Source organism: Lonchura striata, chromosome 5, assembly GCF_050655825.1.
Source record: "Lonchura striata isolate lonStrDom1 chromosome 5, ASM5065582v1, whole genome shotgun sequence".
NCBI lineage: Eukaryota > Metazoa > Chordata > Aves > Passeriformes > Estrildidae > Lonchura > Lonchura striata.
Window position 1 is genome coordinate 52,118,845 of NC_140707.1, and position 20,445 is coordinate 52,139,289.

Below are 20,445 nucleotides of genomic sequence, written 5' to 3' on the forward strand. Positions count from 1 at the left end.
AGTAACCTGCTACCAGTATTTTCTCCTTTTCCTGTATGAGCAGCACTCCAGCATTCTGTAGAAACCTGGCATCTCATGCTATTGAGAGTAAAAAGTGAGACATGCATTTTAAATCAAATATAGTACAAGAAATTAAGAAAAATTAAATTACTCCAACAAAACAACATTTCTAGTTGTATTTCTGCTATGACAAATCAGTGTTTAGTCTTTAAAGACATAGGATGATAGCTCCTACCATAACAGAAACAGAAAGAACCAGAATGTTGTAAGTACAAAGCAGGTGTACACTTATAAAGATTTATAAGCTCTATACAAACACTATGATGTTGAATAAAGGCCGAAAGAAGAGGCATTGAAGAATTCTCATGTTTCAATGTACAACACAAAGGGTACAACTCTGTTAATGTATGTAAACACTCTTCAAAGCATCAGAGGCTGAAAGATTTCTCCTGCTCAGTCCAGGTTAAAGCAGTTTTTCTGGAAGCTTGCCTTGCTCTGTGGGAGGGAGATAGGGATGCAGCAACAAGCTGCATTTAAAAGATCCTCAGCTGGAAGTACAAATACAGAGAATGATGTTTAAAACTGTTAGACCCCTGGAGAGAAGCAGGAAACTCTCTTTATGACCCCCAGAGTATTTGTTTTTCTAACAGTTTCCCAGCTCAGCTTTATATTCTCAAGGGCAGCAACAACAAAAAAATTCACTTTGCTCAAATTAGTTTTGACTCGTCCCCAGGTTCCCAAGGTGATAATTTAACACCTCATTAACAAGTGCATTATTGGAGGAAATTCAAATGAACAGGTTTTAATGATAATTGAAGGTTTTCAGCCTCAGCCTGCAGAAGGAGTATTTCCCCCTTGGAGTACAAGAGCAGTCACTGCTTCCATTTGTGGATTGACTGCTGGCAGTGAATGGCAAAGTGTTAACTTTATTTATAAATATACCATAAGTTACTTAAAATTCAGTTCCAGGTGCTGAAACATGGGCTATTCCTTCACTGCTGCTTATGTTTGCAGTTGCATATAATTCTGGTTTATCTTTGGAAAGAAAAAGTTAATGTTACAAAATGTCCAACTTCAAGAAACCTCTGATTAGGCAGATGATTGAATTGCTGAGATCCTATCTTCACCTGAGGGCCTGATTAACCTCATGGAAGTTAAAATACTAATTGCAGTATTCTTCCTCCAGAATTTAAGCAGACCATCTAAGCTTAGTTTGGTTTGTTTTTTTTGTTGTTTTTCCCAGCATGCTTCTCCCTGGGCATATTAAGAGTGTAACAATGGTCCTGAATTCTGAACAGCTCAGTTATATTCAATTCTCTGCCAAGACAGATGTACAGTCTTATTACTTCTGGTTATAATTGATTTAACTGCCTTCTCCGATTTAACTCACTCAATATTGTTGCACATAGCAATGGCAAGAGTAGAAATTTAAAAAAAAAATTAAAAAACTATTTTCACTGATGAGATGGAATTAATTACTGACTCTTTACAACTGAGGTGCTGAGACAAACACCAATATGTGACTCTGTGCTGCTAACTGACTGACCAGACTTCAAAGAGCAGTTATTTGTTTCCAATAGTTTAGCAGCTGGGATGGCCAATGCAACTGCTATCTCAATTGAACCATGCTAGATAATAATCCTTCATTTCTATACAGTGCTCAAGACAACATTCAGTCAAATTTAAGAGCCATCTAGGGCAAGATCTATCCACTACTTATTCTGAACATGCTATGTATTGCTGTGTTATTAGGTGTGGGATATTTGCCTCTCAAAACTCCCATGGAAGTCAGTCAAACTTGTTACAAATGTCAAGAGTTATAATTACTACTACTGAGTTAAGGTCTGTGGAAAGAAATAGTTCATCTCTTTTACAAGCCATTAGTATTGCCAACTTTAGCTGAAACTTAAAACACACCTGGATTTAAGGCTCATCTTCAGTTTTCAATAGGAGAGCAAACTAAGTTTCACCTCTGAAGGTGGTTAACCAGTCCCTAGACTGGTTTCACTTGCATGTTTTGATTTGCCTGTATCTCTCCTGGGTTATTTACGATTTTCTTCCACTTGCCCCCAGCAATGTTATCGGGGCAACAAATAGGGTGGGTCCTGAACAGCTACAAGGCTAAGAGAACTCCAGCTATACAGGATGCATCACTGGCTCTTATGTAAATAACATAAAGGAGTCAGCTGGATTCCTAGTCCTAGTGAAACTGTAGCAGCAAAAAATCTAGCTTTTAACTCAAACCAAATCATTGATGCTGAAAAATTCACCAAGAGAGGTCAAGTACTTAACATCATAAATCATAACAATGTCTCATTTACCATGACAAGAACCAAGCTGTCTCATTTTCCCTACAGTCCATTTAAATAACAGCAAGAATCAAGTGGCTCTATGCTACAGCTTTCCAGAACGCCATTCCAAGAATCAATTTGTCATCTTTATGTATGTATACTATGACCTTGAAAAGTCTGATTATTGTGTCTTTTTATTATAATTGTTTAAAAAGCTCCTTTATCTACAAAACTATTTGACATTCATTCATTTTGTGGCTGAACATAGCAAGAGCAACATTCACTAAACTGCTGACAAGTATCTGCAACACTTTCTCATTAAACCATTGAGACTTTGAATTGGAAAACAGTTCCAAAAGTTCGTTTTTGTAGAAAGAAGACTTCTCTATCTTGCTCACCTTGCCCTATTATATATATATTAAAGCCAAATGTGATGGCATACAAGATATTCATATACATTATCACCTGAGTTCTCTGAAGAGAGTCCTATATGTCTATATGTAATAGTCACTCTTGAGGTTGACTGCTCCTTTGAAGAAATTCTCAAAGGGATCACAGATCAAGTGTGTTTTGTTTAAGAACCCGTGATGGTCTTCTAGCCAATTACAGTATAAGACAAGTAATGCAAAGTAAAATAAGACATTGCTCTGGTAATGTAGAGGAGCTGCAGTACTGGAAGTGCCACTACTAAGAACCTGTAAGGTGGCTCTGCCATTGCTTTAGCTGTTAGCATAGTTTTTACAATCTTGATGAAGGAACAAGCAATATATTTGTATATAATTATACTGCTGTAACTGTCTTCAGGGTGACTGAAGTCTGCTAGTCACTTACATGCATTCACCTTACAAAGAATTAACAGATTAATTTGAATAGAAATCAAGACACAAGAAAATTACTGTGCCAACTAAGGCAGCATATTTACACATAAGCACATCTAACATTCTCAAAGAAAAGTTTTTTTATAACATCTGAATTTTGTCTGTGCTGCCTCCTACCAATATCCTATTTAGTCACTGGCAACTTGCTGAAAAAATCTGAGACATTCGCTTTTTTAGTTATGTAAAGTTTTAGTAATTACAACACCTTATATTGTGAGTTTAGAGTCTTCAGATGCTTCTTTAGATTTAGAAATAACCTAGACCATTAACATATTCTTGCAAAATTATTTACAAAAACCCTTTCATCTTCAAAAACTACTTGGTTCCTATTACTTATTCCTCAGCTACAGACTATCTCAATCTGACATGACAATTTCCACAAAGATTTGAAGACATGGAGGACAGAAGGTTTTACAAATAGCATGTGGTAAACAGAAGCAGGCAGACAAAGAAGCCACAAAGGCTCTTTTCAAGAAAGCACTCTTGAAGCTATTAAATTATTTAGCTGTGGTCCAAAACATAAGGTTGGGAGCTAGCCATCTACTGTTCATATTCCAGCTCCAAATCCTGTGCTGTTGTAAAACCATTGCCCTATCTCAGTTTCCTTTACCAATTCATTCAGCTTGACTAACTTAAAAGCAACGAAATTTTTATAGTACACAGTCAATTCAGAGGTGCTTGCCAGTGACCCCATTTAACACTATTTCTCCACTTGTCTTTCACAGTTAACTATTACCAGCACTCATCTACTCCTTATTTATTCATAGTCAAACCAGGCAGTGGTCAAACCAGGCACTGCAGGCAGTGGTCCTCCAGAGCCCCACTTGTAATTCCACAGACTCCAATCAGAAGTTTTTCAGTCAAAGCCCTTAAACAAAGAAAAATATTATCTCTAAAGCCTGAAGGCAATTTTAAAAATGCATGACTGGGAAACAACACACTGCAAAAAATAAATAGAAAAGCACTTTTATGCAGAAATCATCCTATGAGGTGCTTGTCTTAACTCAAAGTTTACCTAGATGCTTAAAAAGCCAGTAACACTTTCACAAGACCTGCAGCAGAGAAATCCTTTGAGATTTGACAGGGTTGTGACTGTCCAGCTGTTACAACCATCACTTATGCAGCTTATCCAGAAAGTGGACATACAGAGACTTCTTGGAAACAAGACACCTATCAAACACCAAAACCACTCGTTTTCTTGTTAAAATGCCTAGGAATTCCGGTACTTCTTGGCACCAAATTAGCAGGATGTAGCTCAACATGCATTTTAAGCAACATGAGTTTATTTTTTAGCCATATTGGTTCCTAATCTGGTTTGCCTTTCAACTTGAATAGATCTTGCTGGCACGACAGGAGAACAGTGTGGAAGTTACTTCTATTCTCCTGGCTTGAACAAATTCCACACAGTAGCTTCAGAAAGAGGTAAAAATGCCTGAGTTTAAATACTGTAAACAGAAATCAGTTACACATTCCTTGCTTCCCGCTTCATTAAGCAGAATAGATAGCGGAAGAAACCCAAAACAAGCAATGCCTAAGCAGACTACAGATTGTTGGTAATTCACTAGCTATAAAAACCTCAAACAATTACTTTTAAGACTACAGCAAATCAACACTTTTTGTGCAGTGTGAAGCTTGCTTAATACCTGTACTTGAGAGCAGGGAGTCACCTCCTATATCTTGGTACAGGTCTCTCACATGGACCACTTGGTAGCACTCAAAGCTAGCACAGACACAGGCTGCTGCCCAGCTGTACTTGCCTCACTGATGATGTCTCTACTGAGTAACCACCAATACCAACTGCTGGCACTTAAGTCTGTTCTCAGATAATATAAGCAAACTAAATGAAAACTGTTATAACAGGAAAATTCTCAAGTCATATCTCCAGTGAGTTTTTTCACTCTAAGTTATCAAACAGGTTGGTTGGTCCGATGATGCATGTTCAAAAGCCAGTTCATTTCTTCAGCATACACCACCACCACCTCGTGGCCAGATGCCTCAAGCTCCAAGAATTCAATATCCATCTGCAGTTAGAATTCTAAGAGCCTCCAAACTAAATCTGTTAGCATTTAATGATCCTCAACAAACTACATCAGCATCCTGTGTGAGCTGCTCACAACCTGTGAAGAGGGAAAAGTAACCTACATGCAAACTGTACCATTTCAGCTTCAAGGCAGCTTAAAGGGCTACTTAATTCATGCTGTAACTGAAGGAGGCTGCTACTCATAGGCAAATAGGACACAAGAATCTGTCATTATGACTTTGAATGCCCAGAGAGTAGTAAAATTTTTACCTTTTTTACATCTATAATGAAACAGGAAAACTAAGACAATAAAGACAAATATGCTAAATTTCTTCTACTCCATTAAGTTCACTGATTTTGAAAAATGCCTCCAGCTCCCCAAGTAAAAAGGGATCTCAGAAACATTTACACATTCACTTTAATTGAGATGAAAATTGAAAGTACTGTCTCTGCAATAAACCAGCACACAACTGTAAAAGACACAACAGCAAAGCACTCTGAAACAATTTTTAAAGTGGGGCAAATGACAAAGGACAAACAATGGAAAGAAAAAGAAGGTAGATAGAATAGCTTGACAGAAAACAAAAATCAGTACAAGAAAACAGTGTGTCTTAGACAAGACTAAGATGACTTACCTCTAGCTGAAAAGTCTTTATGCTGTTATTAGGCTGATCTGCCAAGCAGAATTGTAAACTGGTTTACTGACCCAGAAATTCCAACTGCAGAATTACTAACAGATAATTATGAAAGTGTCCACTGAATGTGTTATCTGTCAAAGTGATAGAGGCTGTTTCTTGCTTCCCCTTTCTACATGTTTACTGCTAGAAAGACTCACCAATAGTTGTACCATCTTCACCCATAATGCACTTCACGGAGGTGATGATTTGCTCCACAACAGGAGGTGACATTGATGTTGCATATGCAGCACTGTGAGAGTATGTCCTGAGGTAATCAATCAATTCCTAGAAAAACACACAACAAGAGGTATCAAACATAGCCTTCCCAACACTCAGAGAAATGCTGCTGTCATATCTTCAATCACAATAAAACGGGGCACCATGAAAAAACTTCTTTCAGAATGCCCCATAAGAGAACAAGTATCTCATTAATTAATTTTACAGTACAAGAAACAGCAGGGACATGACAACTCATAATAATGTCACAGTACAAGAACGTGTTGGTCAGAGACAAATGTCTATGACAGACTTGTTTAGCTAATACCATCAACAGTGCATTGCAACAAGGGTTTGCATTATGTTAGCAATACTTGACCTGTGCCCAGGGTGAGTTTCAAAAGTGTTTATTACAACAGTACAACTATAAAGAAAATGAAATAGTGGGGAGCAGGATTTATAGGTGTTTATAGATCATGATCAATATACTTTTTCCCCCACCAAAACCACTAAACAAAGGAACAGGTTACAAAATCTCTCTCGTTCATCAGCACAATATAAATAAAGCAGTAGGTGTCATTTGAGAATGAATAATCCTTCTGCATTTCCCACTTAAACACATCTCTTAGAGGGCAAAAGCAGCTCATATAGGAACAAAGGACCAACACAGCTCACATCTAGGCTGTTTGTTAACTGTAACAAAACCATGCTAAAATATTAGAAACATCAGTCCGAATGCCAGGAGAGATTCTGTCCTTTGCTACTATAAAATGAATAATGGCAGCTCTGTAGCTATCAGAAGCTGCAAATGTATTATAAAAACCTCTGGAAGTGTTCTGTACTGTCTGCCTAGGGTCAGAGTTGAAGGAAAGGAAGTTGCAAAGGGACTTTGAAATAAACTAGGTAAGAAGATTTAGGGCCTCTTATCCATGAAGCAATCCCTCAATCAGTAGCTAAAACAGGTGCAAAGGCCTCTTAGCTGCTTTACCTTATGCCATGGAGTCAATACCACTAGCTCACTGCCTTTGGAAAAAGACTTATATAATTTTTTTTTTTCTGGGGAAGTTGTTGAAGTAATTTTAATCTCACTGTAATAAACACCCTACAAGGAATATCTCCAAGTTCCACCTCCATTTATGGGTGGAAGTAATTATCACAATTAATACATAAAAATTATTATCCTGGTAAGAAAATGGTACAATAAAGCTTATATAACCCTCCAGTAAAGCTGAAGAAGCCTGATTTGTGAGATCAGATATTTTATGATATGAGAAAGGTGACACAGAGCCTTGTCTACACCATCCTTCTGAGAATTAGATGTTTGGCAAGTGCAACACTTTCTAGCTGTACTTTCCAATAGAAAGAGACAGTAACCAAAAAAATACCCCCAAAAACCCCAAAACCTCAAACAAATAAAATGCCAAACAAAAACCAAAGCAATCAACCAGCCAAAAAAGAAAAAGGGAAGAAGTGTCTTTTCAGAAAACAAACTGCTTGCACCTGGGGGAAATCAATTCTACCAGATGAACCTAAGAGGATTTTCCTCTTAGGTAAAAAACTTAAACTTTTTGCATTTTTCCTTCAAGTCTCATTAAAAGTAACATCAAGAAATCCCGGCTTCCTGACTCCTATCCCTTTCTATAAAGATATTACATCACTACTGTACATTGTGCAATCTCAGATCATCACCAATCATGTGAGAGCTACATAATTATGAGATATTTTACTAGACTAGGCTCTTCACTGTAGACTTTCACAGTATTAACATGTAAAATTATGAAACAAATGGACAATAGGGTACTTCAGGAGTAGATTAAATTTGAAATGATTAATGAAGAATTCCACCACCTGCCTGAAATGGACTTTACCAACAGCCATGACATTCTCAGCTTTTTACCTTCTTGCCCCCAATGTATCCTCCTGCAGCTCCAAAGCTTTTTGTGAATGTTCCCATCATAACATCCACATCTTCAGGATCGAGTCCAAAATAATCCACTACACCCCGGCCACTGGGACCCAGGGCACCTATACTATGAGCTTCATCAAGGTACAGATAGGATTTGTACTTCTTCTTAAGGGCAATGACTTCAGGCAAACGGACTATGGATCCCTCCATACTGTTGAGAAACAAAAATTCAGTATAAGTTGATTTAATTGTTGGGACCACCTAATAGAGACTAAAATCACTAACCTTTCATTTCTTCACTCTTTCAGTAATTACAAACACTTAAAATTTGCTAGACCCATCACAGTCTGCAGAGATGCACATCTCCTCCTTGCACCTGGGGCCCAGATCTCTCCTTTATACCTGCTCAGCATCCATGGGATGCTGACACACAGACTAACAGTAGCAGCAACAGGAAGCTAGGGCACAGGAATGTGTTCAGTGATAATTCATTTATAAAATTATCTCAGTTTTAATTCCACCCTAATGTCAGTATTCTGATTTAACAACTACTTACCTGATGTTTCTAAGAACTGACTAGGCTTTCTTTAGTAACACTCCAAAACACTACATTTTGTACTGAAAGTCACTAGGATTTGAATGCCTAACACAGCTATGCCTACTGCTTCTACTCACTGTTAGCAAAAATATTAAATTTGTGCAATTCCAATCGCACTAGCATAATCCAGTAAGCACAGAAAGAATGGAATGGAATTGAATGGAATGGACAAGCAACTTAAGACCTCAGCTCTGATATAAGTAATCAGTTTTGATTAATTAATCTCTACAATATAATCAGGATGTGGAAAACATTGTGATAACACCTGGTGCAGCTACAGTTCTAGCAACAGAGAGCCCAGGATGTGAGACATACACGGTGTAATGTAATCAACAGATGAGACTAATGAAATAACTATGAAGTGACAATACTCGTAATTTGATTTGGCAAAGATATCCAAGCACTAAGCATTTAGATCTCACGTGGAGGGTCTTAGGAATATAAAGAATAGTTTGTACCTGTATATTCCTTCCACCAAGATAAGAATTTTTTTCCAGGGCCTCCGTGTACGAGGTTGCCCATGCACAATAGCATCTTTGAGCAGCTTCTCCAGGCTTTGCATATCTGCACCAGAAATTACTGTTAAAAACAGCTACTAGCTTGAACTTTGACATGACTAAAGACAGCAACAGGCACAAATTGCTCCAGCATGGAGGACAGACCATATACAACTCAGTAAGCACAGGCTTCATCTACCTACAGGCCCATGGATGAGACTGAAGGGAATAGGTGACTGTATGAACTCCAAGGAAGAATTTCATCATTCTAAACTAAAAACACAAGTTAAAGCATTAGGCACATAGAAAGAAAGTGGGGGTGGGGGGAGGGGGGAATTAAAAAAGTAAGGTATCTCATTCTGATGAAAAGAGAAGGGAATTTAGTAGTAAAAATGTCCTTGCAGATAGAAATAATTCAGAATAAAATAAGTTCAAGGATAATCAATTAAAGATAAGTAGAAGATAGACCAAAGTGCAGGAAAATAAGCAGGGCAAGTGTACTTTTTTACTTCTTTGTTTAAAATTGAAGGGATTGGAAGTGGGAACAGGAAGCTTCTAAACCAAAGGAGAAAAGGAAAAAAAGAGAATCACCAGTGCAGGAAAAAGGACAATGTTCAGCATATCAGAAACCAGACAGATGAAACTGTTAGTAGAAACTTATTCTGAAATCTTACAAGCTTTGGTTTTAAACACTTAATGTGATCCTTAGAGATCTACTTAATGTGAACAAATACATACACGTGGAATCAAGCCTGAAAAAAAAAAAACCTCCAAGGAAAGGAGTGAAGATGGGATTAATCAAAGCATAAAAGCCAAGTGCTGAGCAAGAGATAGATATAAACATTAGGGCATGAAAAAGAAAACAAATTAATCATGGAAAGAGAACTGGTAGACTAGTGCAGTTGTAGCAGCAAGAGGAGCTTGTGAATTAGATCTAGACTAAAACCTAAACAGCAAAGTAGGTCAGTTAATGTACTGTTAAAAGACTGCCTACATTGAGAAAGTCAATGATAAAGAAATCTGCAGTGTAGTCCCTGTCTCTAACAGGTCTCTCAATGAAGGAAAGACAAAGTTAGTGCAGTCAAAGGAAAATATGGAAAATAAACTTCTACTCTAATTTTTTAAGGAGGGGAACTTGAGTCTGAGCTTAATAAAAAGGACAAACTACAAATTAAGGCAGGATATAAATAAAAACATTGAACAAGGATTTCAGGGGAAGCTTTCATTCCCTGCCCCCCAAATTTCTAAAAATCTGACTGTGAATGAAGCCATTAACATCTCAAGAAAATCACATTAAAAAGGCAGCATAGAGTATAACAAGAGTAGGACTGAGAACACGTACAGATATATTAACTGAACATCATCTTGACAGGCCAAGACCATTATTTACATTTTGCCTTGATTCTAATTTGCCACTACATTCTCTTCCACAAAAACCCACTATCTAAAATGTTTCTAGAATATCCAGGGGAAAGCACATTCCTATAAATCATCTATTGTAGCCATTCCAACAAATCATCTATTTTTCATCACAGCAGCTTCTTAGTCCTTCTCCTCATAGCCAGAACTATGTTTGTTGCCAATGTTCTCTGAAATTCTGCAACTGATGCAATGTTCAGAAGTATGTCCATACAAATGCAAGAAGTTGAAGCTTTTGTGATCTTACCCAGCAACCAAAATTTAAAATAATTAAAAAGAAAAAATGAACGTTATCAAATGCTCTACTGTTTTGTAAAACAAATTATTCAAATGACAGAAAACAAGAAAGAGTGAACACAAAAGAAACAGTAAGCAGAGAAGAGAGAATCCACACTATCAAGTAGGACAAAGAAAGAAAAATAATTACAGTCGTCCAAGTTTTGCTGTTATCACTATACACTTCAAATAAATCAAGAGTCATCGTGATCTCAGAAACTAACACTATAAAGAGTATTAGGAGTACCTGAAGAATTAAGGTAGTTCTTACTAATCAAGAACAACCACATGCTTCTTTCATCAAGAGTAAGAGAAGGAAATCCTAGGTAGTTTTAACCTGAAAGTTATTAAAAATACCTCCTTTGGAAGAAGATGAAACTAGGAAATTAAAAAATCTGTGTATTTTGGAAACAAATACTTAAATCAAGTAATTCATTGACCTTAACCTATGCTTCGTGTCCCAAAAATTCTTTTAGTACTACATTGTGCAAATTTATGACTGTCAAGTTTAGCTAGGACATCTGCAATCATAAGCTTTTGTTACTGTACAAGCATGTTAGCATCTAGTTCTAAAATTAAACTTCCTTATCCCCCAAATTGTAACTTAGACCCCTATAAGAATGCATCATTATGTTACATACTGTTGGACTAGTCTAATCATGCTGAGCTACCCAAGGATAGTAGAATAAGAAACCATGTTAAAACACCAGTGTCCCTAGACTTGCCAAAGGGTAGCATGTTCTCCTCCACATGCAGAAGATGTAGGCCAGAACAGCTTCAGGATAAATGTGTTATTATTTGGGACTAAACACATTAAAAAAATCTGATTCAGGATGATTCAACTTCCAGTAGCAGCAGTCTTCTGACCTTTTACATAAGTAGCAATTTATTTCCTTGCATGAAATTGGATTTTCAGCTATTAGAAGATAGAAAATATTGCATCTGATCTATAGCATCTGCAGAAAAGCAGAGTCCACCACCTGATACTTACTGTTGTGCTTAAAGATTCGAATAGTTGCTCCTGACAGTCTTGCTCCAAGCACTAGTGATGCATGATTCAGCTCATCACTCAGAATCAGACACCCCTGAATTAGAAGGAGAAAGAGGAATATATTGGAAAGGTTATGCTTCACAACCAAGCATGTAACAACACCTTTCAGCTCTGAAGTGCTTCAAGATCATTTAAGAAAAAAAAATCCAACATAAATGCAGGCAACTCCAACTACTTGCAAATTCCAGCTAGTCCAGGCACGACTTGCTAAAATCCAATTTGCAGCCTTAGGATGTCAAATAAAAATACAGAACTGCTCTTAACTGAAACAAACACTCAAGTTTCATTTTTCCTAGGAGTCCTACAGCTGAATCTGCCTGAATAACTCATGCTGTTGATGAGTACTCATCCTCCTATGCGATCAGGTAAAACAGGTAGCAGAGCAGCTTCCACAGTTCAGTCAGCAAGCTGACAGTGCTGCTAAGAAACAGGACACTGAAGACCTAGGTTAAAGGCCTTATCAATGCTGCACTATTGTTTTCATAAGGAGGTAACCACTGACTAAACCCATGTGCAGATGGAGGTAATATACAAGAGAGAGAAAGTGGAAAACCAGAATTGCATGGTGAACTGGCTAAGTTTTCTGAAGTCATTAAACATGATACTGAATTAATATGCTTTTGCAAAAAAAACCCCAGAAGATAAATCCTTGGACAAACATTAAAACAGGATAAGTATGTTTTGAGAGCAGTGATGATTGCAGATCAATAACTGATATGCTAAACATTCAGTCACAGCATTATCACTGTGGACTACAGGAATGTATGTATATTGGGGGATTAATATATAAGGAAGCGACAATATCTCTAAATAACCTTGGCCCACTACAGTTACTATGCAAACGTGCTGCAACTTTAGAAGTGACTTTGCTCAGTTAAAAATCTAGAAAGTGTGTCAAGATGCTGAAGATCTAAAACTGAAACATGCTCATTCCATGCTTCTCTAATAACAGCTGATGGAGGGAGGAATCAAAGGATTTCTTCTCTGCAACGGCAATTACTAGAAAGGACTGTGAAAAGCATTGACTGTAGTTATACAAGGAGTGTCACAGACAACAGGAGTAGTTTCTCCACAACAAATGAGAGTCTACACTAGAACTGCAATGCATGTAGAAACATTCTAGATTCTGAGAAAGCTAGAGACTGGTTTTTCCCAGAAACTGCAACAAATGCCATGTGTTAATACTGCTGCTACAAACATTCACACTACATGTTTCATAGACTTTGGCATATTAAATTTCCTACTAGAAACTTCCTACTAGCTGGAAATTTCCAACTAGTGTTTGCTGTTTGGAACCACGATATCAGACAGAGTATGTATACATCAGAGGACATTGCTGTTAAACAGTACTGTATCAAAAAATAATAATCCAGTACTAGTTTCCTTCTTGAATAGTAGAAAGCACAAAAAGTGATAGATTAAAAAAAAAAAAAAGAAGTATTAATTGCCTAGAAAAAGGCAAATATTTTCCTTATAAACAAGGATGAGCTTTTGGTGGAGAAAGTAGATTTAACAAACTAATGAGCAGCAGCAGCCTCTTTTCACCCTCTGCTAACAGGACATTCAATTAGAAATAAATTAATTTGAAACTGAAGTACTAACTAGTCTAGTACTGATTGCCACTAGAAAGAAGCACTGGCACAGTACAGCAATCACTGATGATTCTAGGTAAAACTGGGTGATACTATACTACTACAGTTATAAGATTTCATTTGCATTTATCAGCAAATTTACATTTGAGAAAGCATCCAGGACAAGGAACTGGAGATAACATTACTTGGGCTCTAGAAAAATATGTCAGGGAAGTTCAGGCTTACCACCACATCCTGCAAGACCAATTGAAGTGAATGACACATTTTACTGGAGTGCTACGTACATGAATTGTGTAATTCAGTCCTAAGCACTTAATTTTACAATTCACCTTTATGTGGAAATTAATGTGCTTTCTTATAACAAAAAAATATCCTTCAAGCATCATTGTTCTAACTCAGTTGTCTAGTCTCTCTCCATCCAGAGCTATGATGAAAAGCTTTGTGCTAAAGGCAGTACAGAATGGTGTTATTACCTAGTTATACTGACTATAGTAATGATAGTTAATCCAAAGCAGGCAAGTTTGAGAGTCTAGCTTAGCCTCAAATGGTCTAGCAACTTCTGACTATGTAACCCTCAAAATCACATTATCTGTGGTCTAGACTCAACATACTTGGCAGTGACTATATCAGGCACATGACAGCTTGGCTGCAAACAGAGGGTCTCTGCTGCTGAAAACCACCAGGTGCAGAAAGACGTGATTTTAGTGATGCTTTAATTGCGTCTTTTAACTTTAACTGCTGAAGTACAACTTTCAGTTTACATCAACTATACTTATTTTCAGCACCTGCTTAGTAGAGGCTGCTGTTAACAAGGCATAGTGAATAAAGATAAACTAAATAATGATGAAGCTTTTGAATTCCTTTTGCTGACTAATACTGATCAAATTATGGCATAGACATGGATCTAGTCAGACTGTGTATGTTGTTATTGAAAGACAAATCAGTAGGAACATAAACTATGTGCTTCAGGATTCCACAGAGCTGAAAAAGAACAGGTGGTCCAGTATATGTGAGCAACTATACTCAGTAGCTTGTTTTTAGCTAATTAAGTAGCAATCCAGGAGCCCAGATACTATTAACTTGGAAGATATCTTGTGTTCCAAGCAGATTTACAGTTGAAAATATAAGTAAGACACACAAAAAGAGACAGTCATTAAAAAAAAAAAAGCCCTTTCCTTTACTGAGGACTATCAAAGCACTACCAAACAGGTAGTGCACATGCAATTAATTGTGTACTGGGTGGTGCCAAAATTCAGGATTTATGTGTCTTTATTTGCAGACAATGAAGAAATCAAACGCAGTGATAAGCAACTGCAGACAGCAAAAAAAAAAAAAAAATTTAGTGAACATTCTGAACTGCAAAATGGTTCATTTGACAAGCACGCTCTTCTTTACCAGAGCACAATTTCTGTTTGGAGTATTCACTTGAGTATAAGGGCACTTGTATTGTTATGAGGCAAAAGATTCTTAGTACTTTATTTCAAGTGCACAAGAAACTACGTATCTTCATGACTAACCCAGTAGGGATTGCTGTACCCATTTATGACAAGAGTTGGCTTACTAACGTGAACAGCATAAAAAAGGTATGTTACACGCCTTGAAATTTACTGTTCAGACTCTCTCAATGGTTGTAAAAGCTGTTGAAGTTCAAAGGTGAAAACTCAGGATCTGAGTAAAGTATCTCAAGGGTATTCTCATAAGGTATTGAAGATATACAGTGGGCTTCACACAAAAAAAAAAGATTGAGTAAATTTGTAGGAATGAGTAATTTGTAGTGACAATGAGCAATCTGCTTAAATGTACCTGACAGCGTGTACTGAATCTGAAAGGTCTCGCAGAAATCATGAAACATTTTTCCGCTGAACATAAAACAGGAGAGATATGGAAAAACAAAGAGCAAAAAATGCAGGTAAAAGATATTTCAGAAATAACATATGTTGCTCAGATTCATAGCACTGCAGAAGTATTTGACTCAAGAAAGATTAGATTTGGAGCACTGAATTTCTCTCTAGCATCAGACCCAAACGTTTTTTTTTAATATGCAAAGCATTTGATATTTCAAACTTAACAGACCAAAAGAAAAGGCATATTATGTAGACCGTGCTACTTCCTTAAAAAAAAACAAACAAAAACAAACGTGCAGGAAAAAGAGAATCAATCACCAGGAAGAAAAATTGCCAGGAAGAACAAAGCAGCAAATTTATCATCTGTAGATATCACATATGTAAGATTAAGGAAGTAATCTCAGGAAGTGAAAAAATAAATAAATTAAAGGAAAACAATTCACTACACAGGGGCAAAGAATTCCAATAGACTAGCAGTATTAGGCTGACAGTGAATCATGTGCCAAAAAAAAAAGACCTGCTCCAGTACTTGCACTATCTTACTCTAAGGAGGAGCTAAGAGAATGTGTATTTTGCATCAGAAGAGGCAAAGAAAAATTTCACTTTTATTTAATTTTCTAATAACTAAGATAGCACTGTTGGAGATACTGGACACTCAGACTAATTGTCTACTGTTTTTATGCATACAGTGAACATCATGGTTTACAGTTAACTTTATTTCCCTCAAACAACCTTTCTACTTCTTCAAAGGAAAGATTTTTAGCTGTCACTCAAAGATAATAAATTCTCTATGTAGCAACATGCAATTCAGCTTATCTGTGTAGCTGACACAGTTGGTTCTTAGCGTTTCAAAAGCACCAAAATACCTTCAGCCAATCAGTCTGTTAATCAGCCACCATTTCACACACCAAGGAGTAGCCTGAGGAAGCAAGCCTTAACATGCCAGGCTTTCTTTCAAGAGAAAGCTCTGGGCTGCTACTGGTCTCATGGATGCTGCTTCCCCAAGAGACTTTTGCAATGGTAAGAGGTGCATACTACAAACTGTGACCTACAGTTTCAACACAGAGAATATCTGCAGGGGCTGCCACTGAGAACAAACAAATGCAAACAAGTAGCTTTTCGAAAAATGAACCACTAGAATCTTTGTTAGGTGAGCTTTTGTCCATGACTTAAGCCATACCTTGCCAACTAAAGCAGGAATGTTCATAGAGTTGGTTGCAAATCCCATTCCATATGCCATTGCAGATTCCACACCTAGAAACCGGGCAACTAGCTTTTCCAGCTCCTCATGCTTGTCCAAGTTTCCTGCACATAAAACAAATGGGAAACTCAAGAGTAAGGAAAAGCTTTCACTATTGCTAAATTCTACAAAGAGAATTTCCACCAACTAAGCTGTGCTTTATTTAAAGGACCATAGGGGAGCACTGAAAAAAACCCCATACATGAACACATAAGTAAGACAACTGCTTTGCAACATAAACTAAATCCAGGAAGTAAATTTGTCTTCACTGAAGTAAAAGCTTTATCAGTTAGACTAAAGTTCAATGCTGAAACAACTAATATTTTAAAGACCTGTAATAAGATACAGACTTTGAAATAAACATTCAGGGAACATATTATCATCCTCAACTTACCCATTTCCTGCCTAGTGCTGCACACCCCAGCTCCATACTGGGACAGAACTTCAGCAGCTGCTTCTTGGCAAGCCCCAGTCTTCTGTGCAAACCCAAGGTAGTTGTAGGAACCCATATTTATGATGTCTTTTATCACTCTCCCTGTGTATCTGTGTTTTAAAAACAGCACAAGTTAGGGCACCCAAAATTTTAAACATCATATATGCCAGAAGATTTTTATTTCACTTTCCTAGACTATACACTGAAATATTAAAACTCAATAGAGCCAACCATTAAATTATTTCAGTACTGCCTCTCATCATCAAACTACAACAATCAGTTAAAAAGATTCTCTCTCAATCTTACAATCTCAAATTAATTCCCAGAAGAATTTCCATTTACAGGTGAATTTGCTATCACACTTGAAACTGCTTGAGGCTTCTCAAACCATCTGTTGCTCTGACATGTTTCTCCCTCCATCCCAGAAACATACAATTTTTCTTTCAATTACAAAATGACATCTCTAGATCAATTAACTTGGCAGTGCCTCAAGCAGGATATCCTCTAACCTCAGAAAGGAAACACATTTGGCACTTCTGTGCTAACAATACGTGACAAGGAGAATAGGGAAGCAGTTTAGCAGAAAAGAATCCATTTTAATTCTTTTGCCCTTGAAACCCAAGAAGAGACATAACTAGTTTCACCAAGTACTGTGCTGCAAACCTCTTCACATCAAACCTGTGATATGTCATTTCCAATTTGTAAAAATGCTTTATTGTATTTCTCATTTTGTTTCTACAGGCTACTTCAGTTCTGACTCAAAACAATTATGTTAAATTCAGTTCAGACAGCAGCATTCACTTCAAGTGGCAGAACTTCTTCTAAATCAAGACCAAGTCACAAGCAGCAGTGCAATCCAATGTATCCACACCAGGCACTTGTCATCATGCACAAAGGTATTAATTTTATTAAAGGTGTATGCCCAGGAAATATTAATACAGTAAAGCAGCCAAAAGATTATATACAAATCATCACTTTGGTGGCTAAATGCAGTTCAGAAGAGCAAAATTCATTGATTCAAGCTGCTAGAAAGCAAAAACTTTCATAATAAAGCTCATAATTCACTGCTCCTTTAACCTCACAGCCTGTAACTTGCTCTTAGAGACCCTATATTTCAAAACAGGTCTTGCAAGTGTTTTCTTCAATTTTGACTCACGTGAATGTCCAGTTATAGTCATGGGAAACTCTCTCCATCATGTCCACTTTGGCCCCTGGCACACTGCAGATTGGACGGTTCCAGCTGTCCCGAATGCGCATGTAGAGGTTTCTGTTGTAGAAATTTTCAAAGTCCTGGTACAATGGGACAAAGTCCTGAAACACATCAAAAGCACTCTTAAGTAAAAGGAATGTATATGTGACAGTAAAATAAGAGTAGCAGGAATAATTATTTTCTGTAATTCTGGTGTAATGAAAAAACTCAAAAAACCACCAAACATAAAATAACCCCCTTCATTAAATTGTGGGTATATAATCTTTGCAAGAGAAGTATAGTCAGCCTTTGAGTTAAGCAGAGCATGGGGTCATGAAATGGCTTTTTCGCACTAAGCATTGCTGTACTGAATACACAAAGACTTTGAAAACTAAGATGCTCTATCATATTTTATTCTGTGCATAATGAATGCATTTAATATAGCACCACTAGCATTATTTTACACATTACAATTAGAACCTTCCACAATTTTTTGTTTTCAATAGAAACTAATAAACTGCATTATGGTACCTCTCTGTGCACAGCTTATCAACACTGAAGTCCCACATGATTTTTATGAATGAGCCTTTCCTGAATTTTAGCTTCCCTTCCAATGTTTTCCAGGAAAGGTAAGTGACTGCCTTGAATGGATAACACAAGAATGTCAAACTAACAGTAGCAGCAAGGACATCTGAGCACTCTACATTTTTTTCTTGCCCCAAAGTCACAAGATTTCCTTTTTACTATTTAATTAAAGAAAGTTTGACATTTAGTAGAGATAAGAATGCATAATTCATTTGCTTCTGTTGGGGAAAAAAAAATCACCACCTTTTTAATCATCTACAGAAGGAAAAAGCAGAATTTATTACAAAGGTATGAACCAGCCAAGCATTTCTTCCTGTTTTTCACAAGAAAAATGCAAACATTGTGATGGGAATTTTATTTTTGGTGACAATATAAGAAAGGCAGAGTATCTCACCAAATACTATCATGTCAGACATTTGTACCACTGAAACAAAACTGGGAGCATTCATGACAGATTTTTAATAAAAACACAAACAGGCACTTAGAAGTTCTTACTTACAATGCTTTCCTGCAGGAGGAGTACTTTTTTCATTACCTTCCTATTTTAATGATTTAACAACATTGTCCTTGCAGTTTGCAGTAAAGGAACATTTAGGACCACACCTTTGCATCCTCCTAACAGCAGCTGCACAGAAAAGACCAAGCCCAAACGTGACAACTTCTAAGCAGATACAGCTGCACCTAAACCCACTTCTGATCTGCCCGTGTCGAAAAGGCACAAAGATATTAATTTCCATAATTTCAGCTATGGAAAAACAACTCAAATTTAGCTAGCAATCACTCTTTCAGAGAATCACAAGTATGTCCTTTCTCAAAGACAGACAGTGGGAATAAAATTTCTAAGTCCTAAGATGCACAGAAGGGCAATTGTTTCTTCCATGTTCCTGTCCCAATTCATGACACAAAATCAAAATAATTACCTACAATTGTTTCAAACCCTCTGCTATGTTACTTGTAGAGGGGGTAGGGGAAGTGAGACCAAAAAGAAACCCTGGCACATTAAACTGAGAGATTTGTTAGTCTAATTATAATCTACTGTGATGCTGCTAAGTATTTTCAACTCCTCTTAACCATCTACACACAAGAGTTCAATTTTGCAACAGTTAGCCAAGCACACCACCTATGTTAGCCAAGAAACAACTGGTATTTTAGCCAAGGTTCTTGGCTAGTATGGGGAGGCTGGAAATGAGTCATTATACCAAGTCAAGCAGGTATGCCTGGGTTGATACAGCCCAATCCCACTTCAGATTACTCATCAGATGAGTTTTCTTTTGAAACCCAAGCTGACAAAGCCAGAACAGTAACAAGCTCAACTGGTGACATAAGGACAATCATCCGCAACAGGCTAGCACCACCAGTATATGTAACACAAGCATGATCTTAAAAGCCAGCATTAGAACTAAGTTTGAAGTTACTGTGAGGTAGAGAAGTTCTCTGAATCTACTGGATTATGACAAAGAAAAAATATGTTTTAAAAGTCAACAAGAATTCAAGGAACAAATTATGGGTAAGGGAATTAAGGTTTAATATGGGACACGAGCTTTAGCTTTTTGGAGTATCAAGTCGTAGGATTGTAGTAAAGGGCTTTAAGTGTAGGTATCAGCACACTATCAATTCCTTTGTTATCTATACATGTACTGCTCCTGCCAACAAACCACCCTCAGATAGGTCTCATGAGAAAGTTCCTTGGCATAGGGCAAGCAGGAAGTGTTATTTTGGCATAATGCAAAAAC

The 20,445-nt window shown here is 37.1% G+C and overlaps 1 protein-coding gene across 1 annotated transcript in view; it reads right to left on the reverse strand.

The window, feature by feature from the left end:
• The window catches only part of SPTLC2 (serine palmitoyltransferase long chain base subunit 2), a 72,702-nt gene that overhangs the window by 35,845 nt on the left and 16,412 nt on the right, over window positions 1-20,445 (reverse strand). Inside the window, exons 3-9 of the mRNA XM_021542830.3 lie at window positions 18,095-18,249; window positions 16,900-17,048; window positions 16,446-16,570; window positions 11,770-11,863; window positions 9,045-9,150; window positions 7,980-8,199; window positions 6,025-6,151 (exon numbers count right to left, since the gene is read on the reverse strand). Of these exons, the coding sequence (XP_021398505.1) occupies window positions 6,025-6,151; window positions 7,980-8,199; window positions 9,045-9,150; window positions 11,770-11,863; window positions 16,446-16,570; window positions 16,900-17,048; window positions 18,095-18,249 (976 nt within the window). The remainder of the gene's footprint in view (window positions 1-6,024; window positions 6,152-7,979; window positions 8,200-9,044; window positions 9,151-11,769; window positions 11,864-16,445; window positions 16,571-16,899; window positions 17,049-18,094; window positions 18,250-20,445) is intronic.